This window comes from Syngnathus acus, chromosome 4 (genome assembly GCF_901709675.1).
Source record: "Syngnathus acus chromosome 4, fSynAcu1.2, whole genome shotgun sequence".
NCBI lineage: Eukaryota > Metazoa > Chordata > Actinopteri > Syngnathiformes > Syngnathidae > Syngnathus > Syngnathus acus.
The window spans coordinates 3,255,870-3,274,560 of record NC_051090.1 but is presented as its reverse complement, the minus strand read 5'-3'; the positions used below and the strand labels follow the sequence as shown (position 1 = coordinate 3,274,560).

Here is an 18,691-nt window from a genome sequence, read left to right as displayed (position 1 = left end):
TGATTGTACTGGCGCGCCACTATCAAATGTTTTTTTTTCCCTTGAGTGAACCGGCTTCTGACTGGAACGTGACTTGAGACATTTGGAGGCATTTGGAGAACTCGTTAAACTCCACTTGACAACAAAGAGATTCCTGAGCTCACAAACGATACACTCGGTTGTGTAATTTTAGTCTTGCTGGGTGGCCAGGCACTCCTTTTTTTTTTTTTAATTGTCAAGCCAATAAAAAAAGTATTATTTTTCATAATATTACCTGTTTTAAGTCAGTACAGTATTCTCGTTGGGATCTAGAACCTCCTAAGAGGCCGTTAAGCTCCATTTCACAACAAAGAGATTAACTGAATTACTTGTGACATGTCCTGTATGGGACTAGCACCTATTGGCACGCACTCAAGCACGACTAAACAAATGCATCCGGCCACACACACACGTGCACACACGCACACAAACACACCGGATTAATGGGAAAGATTCCTGTGCAGGACAGAAAGTATCTCCACGCGGTGCTATTTCAATATAGACTTTTTTTATTTACATTGACACATGTAACACATCCATTATGCACAGCAACAGTAAATAAAGCTTTAGGTTTAATAAATACCAACGATGGATGGAAGTCCAGTGAGATATATATATATATGTGTGTGTATGGTCCAATTATTTCTTATACTTCGTCAAATGAGAAATGCATTGTACAAAGGAGTTGGATGATTCTCCGTTCCCGAGGCGACAAAGTATACAGTACACGCAGAGAAAACCAGCATCTAAACATTTCCTATATGTTATGTGTACCGCGTATTTCTTAAGATGGTCCCATTCTGATATGACTTAACAAAAAAAAAAGCAAATTGAAAAGTATATTTACACAATGTGGAGCAAAGAGAGCAGCAATGCTGTGATAGAAGTGTGTTTGGTGATGTCACGTTTTAAAGAAACACTGCACAGTAGCCGGTTGCTTTAGCCGTTTTTTAGCATTTGGATGAAAAAAAAGCTTCCACCTGCAACAGATTTTTGAATCGTTTTACTAGGTATGGGCTTAGTTATCGATGAATCAGTTATTCAATTAAGTGTATGCGCTTCATTGTTGCACTACTTGGCTACAACCAGCAGAGGCACTGTTCTTTCATACACCTGTGCATTTCTTGAAATCAGTTGATTAGTAAGCCATTTATTTTTAACAATATTGTAGTGAGATAAAGATATAATGTGTTGTCATAGTTTGTAGCATGTTCACAATTTAAACTGTACACATGTACAATTAAAAATATTTTGAGGGGTTCACGTCGGCTAGTTTGTCGTTTCGGTTTACTGTGTTGACGAAGCAAAACGTCAATGTCACGTAAACGCGAGGATAAGGCTAAATAATAGTGCCGCATCTAACAATAAAATGTCAATAATAATAATTAGCAGTTTGGATAATGAATGGATAATTATTATTATTATAAGATTATTTTTTAATCATTCACAGAAGCAGGCACACACTCACAACCACAAACATATGTTCGTAGACACCAAGAGAACACTTTTCCCGGCAGGAACATCGGAACTGCATCATTGTGGAGGGAACATCTGGACTCAAAGTGGAGAATGTGGAAAAGGAACGTGTGGCAGGGGAACAATGACGGGTTCCAGTTCATTGAATGGCAAGTCCCAAACAGCCAGATATTTTGTTTCCCGGGTGATCACCAAAAACAAACAAAAAAAAATCTCGGAAATGGCAGTACCAGCATGTAAACAGTGAGGCGGAAACACAATTTTTTTTTTTTTTTTTTTTTTTTAAACACTTGATGTTCAGTTGCTGAAGCTAGCCCCGCTAAAGCTTTGTCGGTGTTCCCAGCATCTGGTAAAGAAGCGCAACTATCAGCAAAACAAGCTAGCGTAGCATAGAGTACCGTGACGTTTAGCCTTTAGTGAAACAATGGGCAATCTCCTCAAAGCGGATCAGGTTGTCTTAATAATAGCTTATAAAAATCAGTGTGCCAGCCGCTCCATTTGAAAAGTTGGACCCTGAATAAACATCACCTTCATTTGAAACACGTAATACTGACAGTAAAAAAACAACAACAACAACAAAAAGCCAAATAAAGCTGCACTACGGGATGTGTGGAATGACGTGAAGTGCAATTTTTTTTTTTTTCTTTCCAGACAAAATATGACATAAGGGTAAGAAAAATATGGTAAAAAGGAAAAAAACTTCAGAGAGCTGATAAAAACCATCATTATGACAGACATAAGTATGTAATATATATATATTTTTTAAACTGTCCTCCCTTGAAAGTCATGTGAATGACAAAATGTTCTACTTCCTTTGTTTTGTCCGCAATACCCCAAAGGGTGTTGTCGGCAGTGTTGGGGCTACAAGTAGTATGTTGGGGCACCCAGTGTATATATTGATTGATATTGTTCCACATGGGGCAGTTTTTTAAAGGATGGGGTGAAAGGGGTGGCAGTGTTTTTGTTGTAGTAGCAGAACACGAGGCACTTCTTTTATAGAGGCAAAAGGGCCGAGGGGGGGGGGCTCAAACCCGCTGAACTCCGAAACCTGTGCCTTCCAGAAAAACCTCATGCCGGGCCAGTAAGGGCTGCGTCGGAGCGCTGCCGCCGTTTGAGCTGAGCTGGAACGTCGTGTTCGGAATGCTCGGCTCCTCCTCGTCGTTCTCCTCCATGGTGGTGATGGTGGAATTGGCAGCTCCGGGAGGCACTGTAATCTTGGAGCTGAAATTCAGATAGATCTAAAAAAAAAAAAGAGCCTTGTAATTGACGTAGAATATCAGTGAATTCTGTCTGAGGTGTCAACACTTACGTGCTTGGTAGCATCTGACAGTTGCTGCTCAATTCTCTCCACCACCTTCCTGAAGGAGGGCCTCTGGAAGGGGTTGGCGTCCCAGCAGGACCGCATGATGTGATACCTGGCGTTGTAAAAAAAAATTGTTTCAATCTAAGAAATTAACTTGGTGGTGTCTGTTAGAGCAGAGGCAACCGTATCTGAGAAAATATTTTGCTGTCCTTCGGTTTATTTGATTTAGTTTGTTTTGATGATCGTTCCTTAGTCTGAGAAATAAGGCATTCGTTCAATTTGAGCACAAAATACAATTCACAATTGTAAAGTGCAGATCAACAATCAATCAGTGTTTCCGTTATATGTTTTATAGTCGATACAGAGCGCTGATAAATGTTGTCTTGTTTTCTACGGCAGAATAAGTTAATCGCTGTCTGCCAGTGAAACAGGATGAGAGTGGGCCGTCATAAAAATCTCACTTTTTTTTTTGACGCATTCACCACCACCATTAACACATTTTAAAAAAAAATAATAATAAAACCACATCCTTCCAGTCTTACATTTCGCAAGGCGCAAACTCGGGAGAGTCCAGCCTGTATCCTTCTTTAATCAGTTTGTAGAACTTGGCGTCCACGGGCATTCCGGGATAAGGACTGTTTCCTACGTGAAGGATTTCGGCCAGTCAGAAAAATGACAACATAGACAAACCGATGAAGGGATGCGCGTACCTAGCGAGAAAATCTCCCACAGGAGAATGCCGTACGACCACACGTCACTCTCAAACGTGTACACGCACTCGAAGATGCTCTCCGGCGACATCCATTTGACCGGCAGCCGAGCCTGAATTGACATCGGTAAATATAAGTTCTGATGCGATGGTCATCTTGCAACAAAAATACAATTGGAATATAAAACGGTATTACTTGAAATGAACCAGACTCACATTGCCTTTGACGACATAGTTGGAGTCGGTGGTGATGTCTCGGGCCAAGCCGAAATCACAAATCTTTGCCACTCGTCCTTGAGTCAGCAGAATGTTTCTGGCCGCCAAGTCTCTGTGGATGCACTTGAGGGGGAGGGGGGCGCTAATGAGGCATGTTGTGTGTGACATCAGCCAAGTGTTGCATATTTTTTTTTCGTTTTTACCAGCTGACACTTGACTCCGACGGTAATTAAATTTTCAGCAGCGTGCCACGACATGCTTTCTGGATACGCTTACTAGCGACGGAAACACGAGCCGAGCTTTGTGTCGAGGGCAGAAATCGGATAAATCACAAACGCCATCGCGAAAGGTGTTGAACACGTTGAACATATCGCTCAAATTGACTGATGATCAAAAAGTCCCGAATTGACATTTATCGGTTTGATGAATGGGAATACTCACATTCTTGGAAGCCAAAAATTCCATCCCCTTGGCCACCTGATAGGAAAAGCTGAGGAGATCTTCGGTGTCCAGGGACAGGCCGTCGTCGTCAAACATTTCCCCTTCGGCGTCTCCTTCGCCGTGGAAACCGCCTGAAAAAGGGAGCAGTAGATGTTAACTCAAATCCTTTTCTTAACTCCACGAATGTCTGACTCGCCTTTGCGGAAGGAGCTTCTCTTCTCCACGGCGCTTGAGGATGAGGACGAAGGCGGCTTGCCAGCGGCAGAAGGCTTCATGGTCATGTAGCCGTTCAAGCTGTCACTGCGAGGAAAGGAAAAGGAGCATTCTTGAGAAGCAGCTTCCTCCTACGCACGTTCTGGATAGTAAACAACACTTTGACGCTCTCCAGGACTTCACGCTCAAGTCTGCTTTTGCGGTTCGGATTTTGTTTTGACTGCGAAATGCTCCGCGACTGAAAACGCATCTCAGCGAAAACTTAAGTACAACTGACCCGGCGGAGATCCTCTCCGACGTCACGTTGCGGTAGTAGCAGTCTTCGTCCGTCTTGGAGAAGAAGAAACATTCCCTCTTCCTCCGTAAAAAGTTGAGCAGGTCACCGAAGCAGCAGTACTCTGTAATCACCAGTGTGGGGCCTTCCGCCGCAGACAGACATTTTTAAGACGTCGGTTGGAGGGCGAGATTGATTGGAAACGGAAGAGACGCGCCTCTACCTCCCACGGTGCAGGCTCCGAGCAGGTTAACGATGTTCATGTGGTTTCCCAGGTAGCTGAGAACCTTCAGCTCTGACATCAGGGCCTCCTTTTCGGTGGCGTGAGCACTTGCTGTGGGAGAAAAGCCCAGATGAAACATTATTTTCATTGACAGATGCTTTACTTTGCGCTTCACCTTTATTTAGCACCAAAACTATTTCAAGATATTCAGTCTTGGACCCACTGATCCTTTTTTTCCCCCAATTCCCGACTTCTTTTTTATTTATTAGCGCCTCCTGATCATCCAGTCTGTGGTTTTTTTTTGGACTGGAATACACATGTCTGACATGTGATTCATTGCCCCGCAGCAGACTTATCCCATCTTACTGAGCTTCAACGTACATTTAAGCATCTTGACCGCTACGGTGGTAACCGAGTCGGCCTCGGAGATTCCGTACGCCGTAGCTTCTACCACTTTTCCAAAAGCGCCGGAGCCCAGCGTCTTCCCTGTGGAAACAGAAAGAAATCCAGAGAGCTGTTTTATTGCCCCTGCCCATCCTGTTTTCCCCTCCCTTCCCTTGCACTGGCTCTCTGCCAGCATTACTGGGACAACACCAGTTGAGCCCCCGGGCTGTGTGCTCAAGCACCAGGACGTGCAGGATCCTGTTGGAGGAGGTTGGCGAAAAAACAACAGCCTGGGTATGTCAACAATATGATGTTAGCAGTGAGGGAGGGAAGCTTTTGGTCACAATTGAGCTTCGGACACAGTCAATTGGGCTCGACTCCAGTTTTCCCATGACCCCCGAAGCAATATAAATGCATAAGAGCGCTTTACTGTCTCAACAGATCAATGTGTGTATTTTCTGTTTAATACATAGTAGCTCCTCTCATATTCTCTCAACTGTGTGAAAAAAAAAAAATGAATAGGCCTTCCTGTTCCTGTTCTTGGCGGGCTATTCAAATAGCCGTGTGTGTGTGTGACCGACAGAGTAGTTATTCCCACAAAATGATCGTGCCAAGCAATGGCTAGCATGTGACTTGATCGGGATTAAAAAAAACGATTGGGTTGCGCGATGTCGTAAACAAGAGGCTCAAACTGTCAGACTGTGAAAACAAATCATGAAGATGTTTCTGCTCTCTGTAGAGTTTGTTTCTGCCTTTAGCTGTGTTTAAAAAAAAAAAAAAACTCAGATGCAGGATTTGTAGCACTATTTTCACATGCTGGCGAAAAATGGTTAAACCGAGCTTAAAAAAAATCAATAAATTCACTTCTCAATCTAGTGCGCCAGAAAATAATCAGCTTGAAGGTGGCCATGACAGCAGACTATCAAAAGGTAGCTAGCTAGCTAACTATGTTACAATTGTGCATATAGAAACATATATATCGAAATTCACTTTACAGGGTCTGTAACCATTTTGGAAATCTCAAATCCGTACTATCATTTCGACTCCACAGCCAAAGACATCAAACATGATCTGAAATTTTGGTACTTTGAGGGCCCCGGGCTCATCAGACATGACACGTTCACGCTATAAGCAGAACCACGCGCCGCATACTCGTGTGACACATTTTAACGCCTTTGTGCGAGAAGTGCCGGCGGCTCACCGAAGCGCAGACTGTTTCTGGGAAACTCCCACTGGTGATCGTACGGAAGCTGGGTGGGGTCAATATAGACGTAGTTGTTCCCGTGGATTCCTTCGATCACCTTCCACTGCACTTGGTATTTGGGTTTCTGGGAACACAATCACAGAGTGTGACAAACGTTCCCTTGTTCGATGAATACCTTCGGTAAATACCTGCATGTACTTGTAGAAGAGCGTGATGAGGACCAAGCATAGGACGGAGGCTGCCGATAGCACACCGATCAGCAGCGGGGTGAACAGCCTGTGAGGGATGCTTCTTTCTGTGGGGACAAAATGAAAGCAAATATTTTGACTCCTTATGGCAGGATTAAAATGATATCATTTTCAAAAGTCATACCAGAATCTCCCAAATTTGACTCCCAACAACCTCACAATCAGAGTCAACATTCAACCGAGGGAATACTGGTCTGAGTCTAAACCAAATGTCCTGAAAGTGTCCTTGTGTCCCCTTATACAATTTATGTCAAGACAAAAAAAAAAAAAGTGTCCCAAGTCCAAATATTGACAAAAGTACAACTAAGTCATGGCTTTACCCTTTATTGCGCATCTTCCATAAACCGTTTGGTAAACAGCAGTCAAGCCAGACATGATCGTCTGCGATAAGATGTGCGGATGGGAATTAGCTGGAGTCCATTGTTTACGTTGACTGTGTCATAACAGCTTCCCCATCTGCCACGATGCCCCCCCCCCCCCAAAAGGTGGTATCGCCACTGTAGGGGGGGGCTAACATGTATGCTAGAGGCCCCTTAGAGGTGTCAAGGAAGCGCACTTTGGAAACCAGTGACGGGTATATCGGCAGATTTGTTCTTGCAGACTCAGCGTTCTCCGAAGTGGGGAGAAAGCTCCTTATCTCTATAAAGAGCTTATTACACACCAGTGGACAGAGGAGTAAATAATAAGGGCAGGCCAGGCACGGAAGGGCGACTGAAAACATACAGACTCGCCACAGCTGTAAAAACATAAAAGCGCTCTTTGTTGTGCGAGGAAAAAAAACCTGGAAGTGATTCTTGCGCTTACTAAAGAAAGCTAACGCAGGTGTAAAGATCGCTGCAAATCCGTTCCTTATGTGTCCGTAATTAGTTTGTGACTTGCCAAGTCACGGCTGTAGAAAATGCAAAATTGTGACATCACATTGTGGCAACATTTTGAACGGTTTGCTCAAAGTCACCGTTGGGGAAATAGTCGGCTCAAAAGATTTACTCGGTTGTTTGATTCCAAATTTTTTTAAACAAGTCATTAGAAAGTCAATGTTACATGTGTTCCATTTAAAAGTCGTCTTGTTTGAGGATTTCAGACTGTAGAACAAAACAAATAAACCTACAATGACTCCCAACGGTATTAAACACTGTACCAAAAAGTACTCTCTAATTTTAGTAAATTAAATGTACCACCCCTAAAAGGAAGGTATGTCTTAATTGGCTCGGATTTTCCCGTTTACAACCAGATTGCGCCATAAAACAAATGATTCAGACGTCTGAATAAAATTCACCCTGGCGTGCGTTAGCTCACCGTATCTTTACAAAGACTCACCGTAGCTGTAAAAACGAGACAGCAAACGCTTGTAGACAGCCTAAGGGAATTAAAAGATAATTGATGCGACCATCAATGTTAGCTTGTTCCCATGAAATCTTCAGAAGCGGTTTTGCGTTGCAGTTTGCGTATGAAAATTTGAAGTATGTATATGTATATCGGTGTTCTTGTTGTGTTTACGTGGTGGCTCACCGCTGATGGAGAAGAGCGTGTAGGCCTGCTCGCCCGCCACGGTGGCCACGCACTCCAGCGTACTGAAGCGTCCCCGGCTGACGTTCACCCGGCTCTCCACCTCGGTTTTACCAAACATGGGGCTGAACAGTGTGATGGTGATGATGTCCGTTTCTTCTTTGGTGGCGTTCACCTGCTGGGAGCATCTGGGGACGAGGGGAGGGCAAAGATGAATACAATCGGGATACATGTTGATAGGAATCTGGCAGGATTATCAAATTAGTCATCCAGATGCTGTATCAGCATGCAGCCTTGAGACCACATTGTACTGTTGGCTAATGATAACAAGAGTTGTCATTTTAGTCAGGCAAATGTTGACAGCAGTGGTTCTTATCGGGACAACTTGTGTTGTTATGAAACACAGCTGTGTTGCTTATTGGCATAATCCGTTTCTAGCTCTGTTTATGATTATTTGGATGATAATATTGTGCTACCGCTTAGGTTTTAATACTGTAGCGCTGATGCTAATTGAGCTAATGCAAACTGGGTTTGGGTTGTCTCGATATAAACTGTCAGGGGTTCGAAAGTCTTATCAGAATGATTCGTGTGGTTGTATAATACAGCCGTGCTGCTAACTGAGCTGCATGCTATGCTAGCTATGTTTTATAGTATGTGCTGTATGACTGTTTTATGACGGTTTTAATGCAATTGTAGCGATACCACTTAAGTGTGTTATCATCTTGCTAATGCTAATTTAGCTAATGCAACACTGCTTCTTCCTGAGATATGTAACCTGTTTTTTGTATTGACGCTGTGACACTAAGCACTAGGGTTTTGATCAAAACCATTCCCATTTCCTCATGTTAGCATTTCATTTTTTGTGTGTGGAGACATTCCTTCCATAATAATGTCTTCCAGGGGTTTGACAGATTTTGACGTGTGTAAAATGAACACCAGACTCAATTTTTGACACCAGCGCACCACAAGGTTTATTTTGGGTCACAGGCAAGCTCAGGTCATGTTTCTCTTGTTGCACTGACTTGCCAAATGATTTGGAAAGCCTTTCCAAAAGGCAGCCGGCTCACCCCGCCCTTTGCTGTTATTGTCTTGTATTATTTGTAGTGGTTTACCTTGGCATAGCTTTGAGATTCACAAAATGGCAGTTCAATGTAAGGTAGTAAAAGCCTAAAACGAATTGAAAAAATGGGAAAAAAATATCATAGCTTATCTTTGTGTTTAAACATAAAAAAGCACCCTAACCTGAACTCAAAATGAATTCTCTTTAAAAGTACTCTGCAGGATATGTAACTAATTTCCTGAGGTGCAAATTATTAATTAAAATATTTGATTACATATAAAGATAATTTTTTTTTCTAATTCAGAAAAGTCAACAAAATTAAATAGTCCAAACAGACACACCTATATTAATGAGTATTATTACAAAAATGGGTTTCATAATTGTAACTTCAAAGGTCGCCAGCTGTTGTTGACACAAGTGTCTTGGCGGAAATTGAAAGATTATTTTTTTTTCTAATTCAGAAAAGTCAACAAAAATAAATAGTCCAAACAGACACACCTATATTAATGAGTATTATTACAAAAATGGGTTTCATAATTGTAACTTCAAAGGTCGCCAGCCGTTGTTGACACAAGCGTCTTGGCGGAAATTGTTTGTCGCTCACCTGATGTACTGCTCGCAGTAGTACCATGCAATCTTGGGGGCCGGGAATCCCTCGGCCACGCAGCGCACCTGCCCGTCCACCGGGCCCTCGTGTGACACGATCTCGGGTTTGGCTAATAAGGAATGTGGCATGAATAAAAACGTGGCATAACACGTAGTTACATTTTTAAGAAAACCACTCACTGGTCACGAAGATGGTAAAGGTCTCGTTCAGGGAGGTGTCGCGGTTGGCGGCTTTAAACGTGTAAACACCGCCTTCGGAAGTCTTCAGTCGCACTAACCTCAGCTCGCTGCTGTACCTGAACACCAGGGGGCGACATTTTGCTCACTCAATAACCAAAAAGGATAAATCCCAAAATTCAAAAAGCTGATCATTTTGTCCTGGCCATATTAAAAAGAACACCCAGGTAAACATGTACAGCATTACGATATTATGTCATATTTCCCTTGGTGCTCTTGAGTAAATATTTTCCGTTTTCTTTGCACGCATTTGAATGGCGACAGCTTTTTGGGTTCAAACAACCCGAGGGGTTTATTACACTTTTGTATTTGTCAAAGAGTTGCGAGGCCCGCGGCCAGCTCTATGCTAAATTCCACCCTCTGTGGTTGGGGGAAAGGGAGCTCAGGGTGGTGGTGGTGGGGCGGGCCGTTCGTACCTGTAGTCACGCGTGCTCTGCGTGGTGATGACGTGGTCGCTGTTGTTCTTCAACTCGTGACCCATGAAGCTCCAGGAAAAAACGCCAGGCCTGGGGTAAGCTTCCATCTCCACCAGCAGAGATAAACTATCTCCCGAGCGCACGTGGACTGTCCTGTTACTCGTTGACGTTACGTTAATGAAACCTTTGTCTGGGGGGGGGTTAGGAAGGAACAGCCATAGCAGGAGGAAGGTAAGAAAAAAAGGATGAGGGCTTGCTTATCAGCGGAATTGCTGCCGGTATTTCCCTCACCGTAGACGTCGAGCCACACGGAGCGCACGCTGATCCCCTTCTCGTTCTCGGCCTCGCAGCTGTAGCGTCCGGTGTCGCGGAGCGCGGGGGCGCCCACGCGCAGGGTGGCGCTGCGCATGTGGTCGAAGTGCTCCGCCCGGATACGCGACGCAGTGTCAACCTTTGCTGGTTGCTGTGGATACCAGACGGCACCCTGTCAACGCCCAGAGATCTCTACAGATTAACCCCGTCTGCACGGCTATCCTCGCCAACCACACTGACACGCACACACATGCAATACACACACAGTCCAGATCTTGAAGCTTTGCCCCTCATGCCAGGGGTGTCCAAACCCGGTTCCTCCGAGGGCCGTATAGGGAAAAATCAAAAGATACACGGGGCGCTTTTAAATTCCGCCCTCGGGTCCTAGTTTGGACACCCCCTGCCTTCGACACTCATTCATAAGCCAGTGTTTGCAATCACGCAGAGCGGTAGAAGAATGCAAAGGTGTCTCACCGAGCTGGGCGGGGCGACCCACTTGAGCTTGATGTCACTGTTGACGTTGGTGGTGTTGCAGGTGAGGGCCAGAGACTCGTTCAGGGTCAGGATGACCCGCTCGGGGGCTTGCATCCCGATGACGGGGGGCGCCTCGGGGACTAAAAAATGGAGAACGAATGTTCATGAAAAGTGGAAACGTGACTGTGATTTTGGATACGACCAGTTCACCTGGCTTGACGGTCAGGTGATAGTTGTGCGAGCGTACGTGTTGCCCCCGCAGCACGCCGGTGCACACGTAGCAGCCCTCGTAGCTCTTTTGCGCGTTTCGGACCACCATGCCTTGCTCCAGCCTGGCGGAGAAACGCAGGCCGGGTTCCAGGGCCGCCCCGGAGCACGTCTCCAGGTGCAGGTCGGACAGGCTGGGATCTGTTGCCAGGCAGGGGATGGATGCGGCGTCGCCTACGCGGGTGAGGATGTTGAACACCATCGATTTTCTGAACGGGTTGTCGGGATCTGCCAAAACAAAACAAAAGCGGAGGGTGAAAGGTGCAGATGAGTGAGCAGATGTTTTTTTTTTTTTTTTATCCGTCTTTTAAATCGACAGCAACCGTATGCCTTGGATCAACGATCATTCATCGGCTTCCAATGGAGCTACCCGGACACGTCTGACATTTGTCGTAAAAATCTGCATCTACTCTGCGGCTTTGCCAAAGAGTAAATTGTGTTCCCAGTGGCGCTTTGTCTTGGCCTCGCTCATGAAAATAGTGCTCTTGTGTTTACTGCCTGTGAGGAAGGAGTGTTTCGACGGAACTATTAGCAGCACATGATATCATCCTGCAGCGATGGCTGCGGGCCAAGGCAACGTGCAGGTCAAAACAGTCATGCCTGCTCCCTACCTGCGCCAGGCCATCACGCAAACGCTGTCACGGACAAGCACGCCCACGCTTACACACGGTTAGCTGGTCATTTTATGGCAAGAATAATTATTATTATCAAATTGTATTCAAAACATTTTAAGTTGGCATGCGATATATAAAAAAATCATGATGTGATACTATAACAATATTTCTTTCTTTCAAATTTTTAATTTATTTCTTATAACAATATTTATTTCTTTCAAATTTTTAATTTATTTCTAATTTGTCTATTTATTGTCATTCTCCAGTGAGGCGTGCATCTACCTTTGACGAAGACGTAGACGGACGTCTGCTCGCCGCTGGTCCTCTCCAGGCAGACATAGCGGCCCATGTGGGCAGGCAGGGCACGGGGCACATGCAACGCCGACGCGCCCTCCGTCCGCCGCTCCCCCCGCACCTTGGGCCGCTCCTCCCGCTGCCATTGCATCTCCTTCTCACCCTGGCAGCGCAGCTCAAATGGCGCGTTAAGCGGGACCACCAGGTGGGGTCCCGCCGGGGTGATGCTGGGCTTGGTGTGGCCTGTCGGGCAGAAATAGGACATCTAAATTGGAAGCAAATGAATCTGCGCATCCAACAACAGTGCAGCTCTGCTTCTACCGTTAAAGGTGCCTCTAAATAACTTCAAATGAATTTCAGATTTGTTGTAGGCTTTTCCTGACATTTTTTCTCCCTTATTCTGGTAGAAAATATTGTGCGAAGGATGTGATTTGAAGCCGCCAGCTCCAGCAGAAGAAAATCACCCACCGCCGTTCTTCTCTCTAGGTAGGCTGTCCGTTTGGTGATGAGTGTTTGTGCAAAAACGGGCTGGAAAATATTTCTTATGCCTTTGGACAGGGTCTGAAAAAGCTGAATGCCCCATTTTGGAATTTCCCCATGTGGGCCAAATAAATAAATAGCTTATCACCAGTGGGCTCATTTACATAACATTGCTCCCAAGCCAAGTTCCTCCACTCATGACTTAGGCTGGGCAAAAATTCCGCTATTTTTATGCTTTTGTTCCAACGGCCTGAAAACACAATCGTGTCCAAACCAAACGCTCAATTTTACGACACCCGCCGTGTTAATGGATGCGCCGCTTAGCATTGTTAGTCTTAGCATCTGATTAGCATCTCATACAAAAAAGTCATTCAAATAAATAGTTTTCTCTCACCTACACAGCACCGACTTTCAATGCCACACTCCTTTCACATTTTAAAACATAATGAATACTCCAATGACTTATTATTGAAATAATTATTGCATCGTAAACACACCTAAAAGTAATGACGGCTCATCGGAGGCGGTGAAAGTACTTCGAGCGTGTGAGCGCAGATACTCGTGGAAAAAACAATCAACATTTACTGACTTATTCTCGCCAGAAGTCTCACTCTATCAAGATTGACTTTGCCACTCCGTCTTTTCAGAACATACAAATGTTACAAGCTTATTTTGACAAAACAAAAGGTAAGTACAGACGGCATTTTTGAAAAGTATGGAGGGAGTAAAAATAAAAAGGTGTCTGGGGAAAAAAAAAAAAGAAGACCTGTAAAAGTAACTGAGTTCTTAGTTATTTCCCATCCACAATCTTATTCCCGTGCGTTCCGCAGGCTTCAAGCCTCAATCTCCAACAAGAAAATAAACCAAAGATTGTACCCGCATTGAATCGATAACGCGCTTTGTAGGGGCAACGCCGAGACAATATTTCATAAACGGACCGCAGGTTCCACGCAAGAAGCTTCCAATTTGTTTGTTTTTTGTGTGTATTTGCTAAGCTATTGACATTTTCAAGTGTTCTGGAATGGTATTGTCTAATTGTATCTGTATCGAGATTTTAATCCAACAAGAGGTAAAAACTACCCCAAATGAATTTAAGCTATCGAGAAATGGGTTAGCAGGTTATCAGTACAGCTGTGGTTTAAAATAATACAAAATTTAATACAAACATTTTTTTTTTCCCTCAAAGCTAATTGCTTTTGTACTCGTGTTTGGCACAGTTTTTACACAGCACTTTGTGATGCAACATCTTTTAGCTCATAACTCAATACTAATTTCAGATATTGGTATTTAAACAGCGATTCTTAAGTGTTTACTCAAAACAACCTTTTTTCTTTTACATTGCTAAAAACAATGACTGTAGTTTTGTTTTGGTTCAATTAAAGGACAATGACAGCCAACATTGGCGTTCTGCAGGAATTATACAGGTTGAACAAAAGTGGCCCTAGGACAGACCCTTGAGGGACTCAACATGTAATGGCCGTTCGATAAGAATGAAAGTTCCACTGATCATAATTCATTCGAGATAAATAGCGCCAACAACATTTTGACTTATGAGCTCTGACACTGTTGCCTTTTTAAATTCTTCCATGCATTTTCTTTAGAGAGGCAGGGTGCACCTCGAAGTGATCCTCAGCCAATCACAGGCCACATATGTATAGACAAACCGACCATTCACACCACTAAGTTCATCTCTATCATTGCGATAGGACATTTTCACACCGTTTCATCTCCAGCCCGGTCTCCAAGGTAACCGCTTGTACCTTTTCCCAGACCTGATAAGCAAACAAGCACGTTCCCAAGCTGTAAAAGTGTCACCGGCCGTGAAAAGCGGAACCTCTCTGTGGTAAATTAAACTTCCCGTCGCCGCTGCCTCTGCTTCACCCCTGCGTGTGTAGACGGGCTTAAGGCAAACTTGACGGCGGTGCCTTGTTGCATCACATGACGGGTAAGCCCGAGCATGCAGGTCGGCCAGCATATACTCTCTCTTCTGCTACAACAATCTAAAAAAAAAAAAATTGCAGCAAGTCTGCTAAAGTTGCATTGCTCGTCTGAAGCGGAGTTTCGCACCTTTGCAGACCCAGATTTGTGAAATGTATTTCCCACTGGTACTTCAATGCATCTCGGATTGCATCATTTTGACACAAACTAATGATAAACAACACAAAAACGTGACTTGACTCCAGTTCCAGCGTCCTTGAAAATCAATACCACAAGGGCTGTCACACTAAATGAGGCTCTCAAATAAATCAATCAATCAATAAAAACAATACATGTGTGCAAGAATGTAAATACCTCCTTAAATTGATTCCACCACATTTATTGGTTCTTGTTGTTAAACTTGTGCCAACTCCATCAGCTCCCTTTGGGAATAAATGGTTCTCTGAATCTCAATAAAAGGCGTTTCATTTGAATCAAAAGATTTTATGAAACTCTGCTTGCAATTTTTACACTGATTTATTTTTTGTGTGGACTTGCTTAATAATTCCCAAAAATAGTGACGACAAGTGCCCTGCAGTACAACAGCTGCTCGTTTGCATGAAATCAAGAGTGATCGTTTTGTTTTGTTATTATTTTTATTTATTTAGGGCGGGGGGGGGGGGGTGCGCTGCTGGATTTAGGCACTTTGCTCCCTCTCCATTCGAGTTTTTATTTTCTTCACGACGCCCTTGCTTGCCTCGTTTAAATAATGCACGCGACCGTGTTCGGTGTCCACGGGTGTCCACTTGCCTGTGTCAGTTACTGCCTTGACAAAAACACCTCACACGCACATCATAAAAAAGATAGTAGTAGTTATAAAAAAAAAAACGTGCGTATTTACGCGCGCCGTGCGTAAAGTCTCATTCCAAACCAACTTGTTGCGCTTCGTAAATGTTGGTTTAAAAGCTGAGCAAAACCTACCTGGGTGGAAGGTGAATTGAAGCACGACACACAGCAGCGGTATCAAGCGGTAATCCATAGTTAGACTTCCATGGATGGAGCTGCGCGCGAGAGCCAGTGGAAGGTGTGAGAGGCGGGCGTGAGAGGTGGGAGCTTAGCTCCACTACTCCGCAATACTCCACTCTCGTGGAAAAAAAAGAAGAAAGTGATGATGAGGAAAAAGAAGAGCTGCTTTTAGAAGTCTTCCAAAGCGCAGTTCGGAGTCTGTGGACATCGCCGGGCCAGCGTGCGCTCCACGGCGAGCAGGTGTGCGTGACTGGCTGAGACTGCCGTGGACATGTATTTTTGTGCGCGCGTGCGCCTGCGGGTGTGTGTGTGTGTGTGTGTGCAGCCGCCACGCTGAGCCCAACTGCTTATAAGCGAGGGAGGGAGAGAGGGAGGGTGGAAGGGAGGGAGGGAGAGAGAGCGTCGAAGCGAATTAATTACGTGACAGCATAATTATTATTGACCATACTTATTTTATCAATAGTCTACGTTTCTTATTTCAGTCTAAAAAAAAAGAAATTCAAAATAAAAGCCGAAAAACACAACTTTAGGAGTTTTACCCAAAATTTTCACAATTCCTTTTTTTGTTAGGGCGGGGTGGATTTCAAAATAAAATCCCCAAATTTTGAAATTGCATTGAAACACCAAAAATGTTTAATTGCTAACCAGCAATAGTTGGAATTGGAATGGACTTGAAGAAAAACTGACCTTCGATTAGGAAAAGCGGATTGGAAAAGGGAACTGAAATCCTGCAAAAAAAAAAAAACATCAACTGAAATGTCAGACCTCCGACGTAAGATTGAAATTTCACATGAAAAATTCTAGAATTGGAATCCCAATTGAAAAACTTCAATTGTGAATTTTGGACCTTCCGCTCAGCAGAGCGTTGTAGCAGTACAATTTTTTGCAACTTTGCATGTTTGAGGATTATTTTTTTTCAAACTTTTTTAACCATCTGTTGCTGTTTTTGTGGATCAAAACAATAGGATTATTATTTTAGCGCCCTCTGGTGGAATTCGACTGCACTCAGTGACTGATTTTACATTTGCCATTTTGTGGCATCCAAACTAATTACGAATCATTTTTAGGGAGGCGTCAATTCGCAAAGTTTTTCTATTTGTCGCAGGGCTCAATCCAGGGATTTTTTTGAGGGGGGAAACATTATTTTCCTGCACAAATTTGATTACAGTGTGTGGACAAATGAGTTTGAAAGTAATTTTAGTGTGTGGGAATTATATTTTGTCCATTTTCCCCTACCACGGGCAAGACTTTAATTATTAATATCCATCAAGTTTCTAGGTTCCGTTATACTCCAAATTCTCAACATTGTGGACTTTCTGTACCCCGGCGCAAATAAACTACAAATTTACAATGACGCTTTGTGTTTTGTTCCCTCCTGAAATCACATGTTGCACCATTTGAACACTGGCGCACAAGCTGACACGCCCGGAGGCCGCCGCTTCAATTGTTGACAGAAATACGGACGGGATGAGTAGGGAAGGGCTGGCTCTTAAAGAAAAAAACAACAACAGACATTATGACGCTTCTTTGCTTTTTCTGGTGTCCTGTGACATCTGTTGGACCAACGACATCCAAACAATGGCTCATCACATATCCTAGTATCGAAACCAAGTGAGATATCAAACTTCTTTTATCTTCGTAACGTTCTGTGTCGGTTATATAAAAAAAATACAGTATTAATTATTTAATATCATGGGAGGTGCCTTTGAAGTAAATTTTCTTGTCTTTTTTTTTTTGTGTTGCCCTTACCCACAGAAGAATCTCAAAGGACTTAATAAATAAATAACACAATGCCTGAATATAAAAAAAAAAAAAAAAAAATGACATGCCTTGTAGCTGTAACGGCACTGCTGCATGGTATTTTATTTTTCATAAAATTGTATTTTTAGCTGTTATTATCTGGAAGTCTAAAAAGGCGTCGCCAAATAAAATGTATGATAACTATAAAAAATCATGACCCATAAAATGATTGATTTCTTCGATAAGTTCCACCAATCGCGCTCATGTCGCTTTTTACAAGACTCGTGATTTATGGCAAAGTTTTTATAACAAGCCATTCTGTTATACGTTGACTAACCAGAGGCCACATGTGATCGCCGTGCGCCAGCATGACCTGCGCCGAGCAGGTCAAGACATTTTTGTAGCGCTCTCTTTTTGCCGTCGTCTTCAGAATACTAAAATTACCTCACTTGTCCGTTGAGCACTCTTAACGGCTCGGGTGGCTCGTCCCACTGAAACCGTACCTCTAATTCAACTTCCTCAACACATTAACTCTTAGAAATGACACATCAGTTATCACGTATTGATTTTTCTTTTTTTCTTTAATTCACATTAACACCCCCGCTGGATCCTGTCTAGGTTGGCAGGTATGGGGGGGGGATCATGTGCTTCAAAATTCAAATCCATTAAAAAGATTACAAACAGCAACAAAATGGCGTTGTCGGTGTTTTGCGTCAGACGTGCTTTCGTAATATCCCCAGCGACTGACTCTACTTGTGATAGACAATGTGGCAGGATTTTGGTTTCGAGTTGAAAAATAAAGCGGTATGTTCATAATTGGACATGATGGCTTCCGTCAGTCATTTTTAAAATGATGTTTCACAATGGGAATAATGAAATGAAATGTTGGAGCCAGATTCAAACTGTCAAGATTCACCCGAGAGAGAATATTTTATTGTTGCGCAAGTTTGAATTCCTTCTGTTGGAGCGAGCTTGAGTGCTCATTTCGCGTCGTAGCTTAGCATGTTTGAGTTTGGCTCAGAATTACGCTTTG

General features: G+C 43.6%; 1 protein-coding gene across 2 annotated transcripts; it reads right to left on the bottom strand.

Annotated features, from left to right (window-relative positions):
- Positions 1–507: 507 nt before the first annotated feature.
- Positions 508–16,243, bottom strand: kita (KIT proto-oncogene, receptor tyrosine kinase a). 2 transcript variants are annotated; one of them, XM_037249873.1, is made up of 21 exons: positions 15,874–16,243; positions 12,484–12,738; positions 11,531–11,815; positions 11,321–11,460; positions 10,826–11,018; positions 10,535–10,724; positions 10,062–10,177; positions 9,880–9,991; positions 8,219–8,403; positions 6,650–6,756; positions 6,459–6,585; positions 5,255–5,359; positions 4,874–4,984; positions 4,654–4,795; positions 4,360–4,463; positions 4,164–4,294; positions 3,723–3,845; positions 3,508–3,619; positions 3,340–3,439; positions 2,804–2,909; positions 508–2,732 (listed from the first exon to the last, which is right to left on the bottom strand). In XM_037249873.1, exons 1-21 carry the CDS (start codon positions 15,929–15,931, stop codon positions 2,520–2,522), a joined length of 3,015 nt encoding a protein of 1,004 aa, XP_037105768.1. In that variant the 5' UTR covers positions 15,932–16,243; the 3' UTR covers positions 508–2,519. The 2 variants fall into 2 exon arrangements, with proteins under 2 accessions (XP_037105768.1, XP_037105769.1); XM_037249874.1 differs by having other exon boundaries at positions 10,826–10,997.
- Positions 16,244–18,691: the final 2,448 nt, after the last annotated feature.

Coding starts and splice junctions, on each gene's coding strand:
- kita (XM_037249873.1), bottom strand. CDS start 15,931: ATGGATTACCGCTTGATACCGCTGCTGTGTGTCGTGCTTCAATTCACC. Junction 11,019..11,320: donor GGGTCGCCCCGCCCAGCTCG/GTGAGACACCTT, acceptor GGGCGTTGACAG/GGTGCCGTCTGGTATCCACA. Junction 3,846..4,163: donor AATTTTTGGCTTCCAAGAAT/GTGAGTATTCCC, acceptor CTCCCCCTCAAG/TGCATCCACAGAGACTTGGC.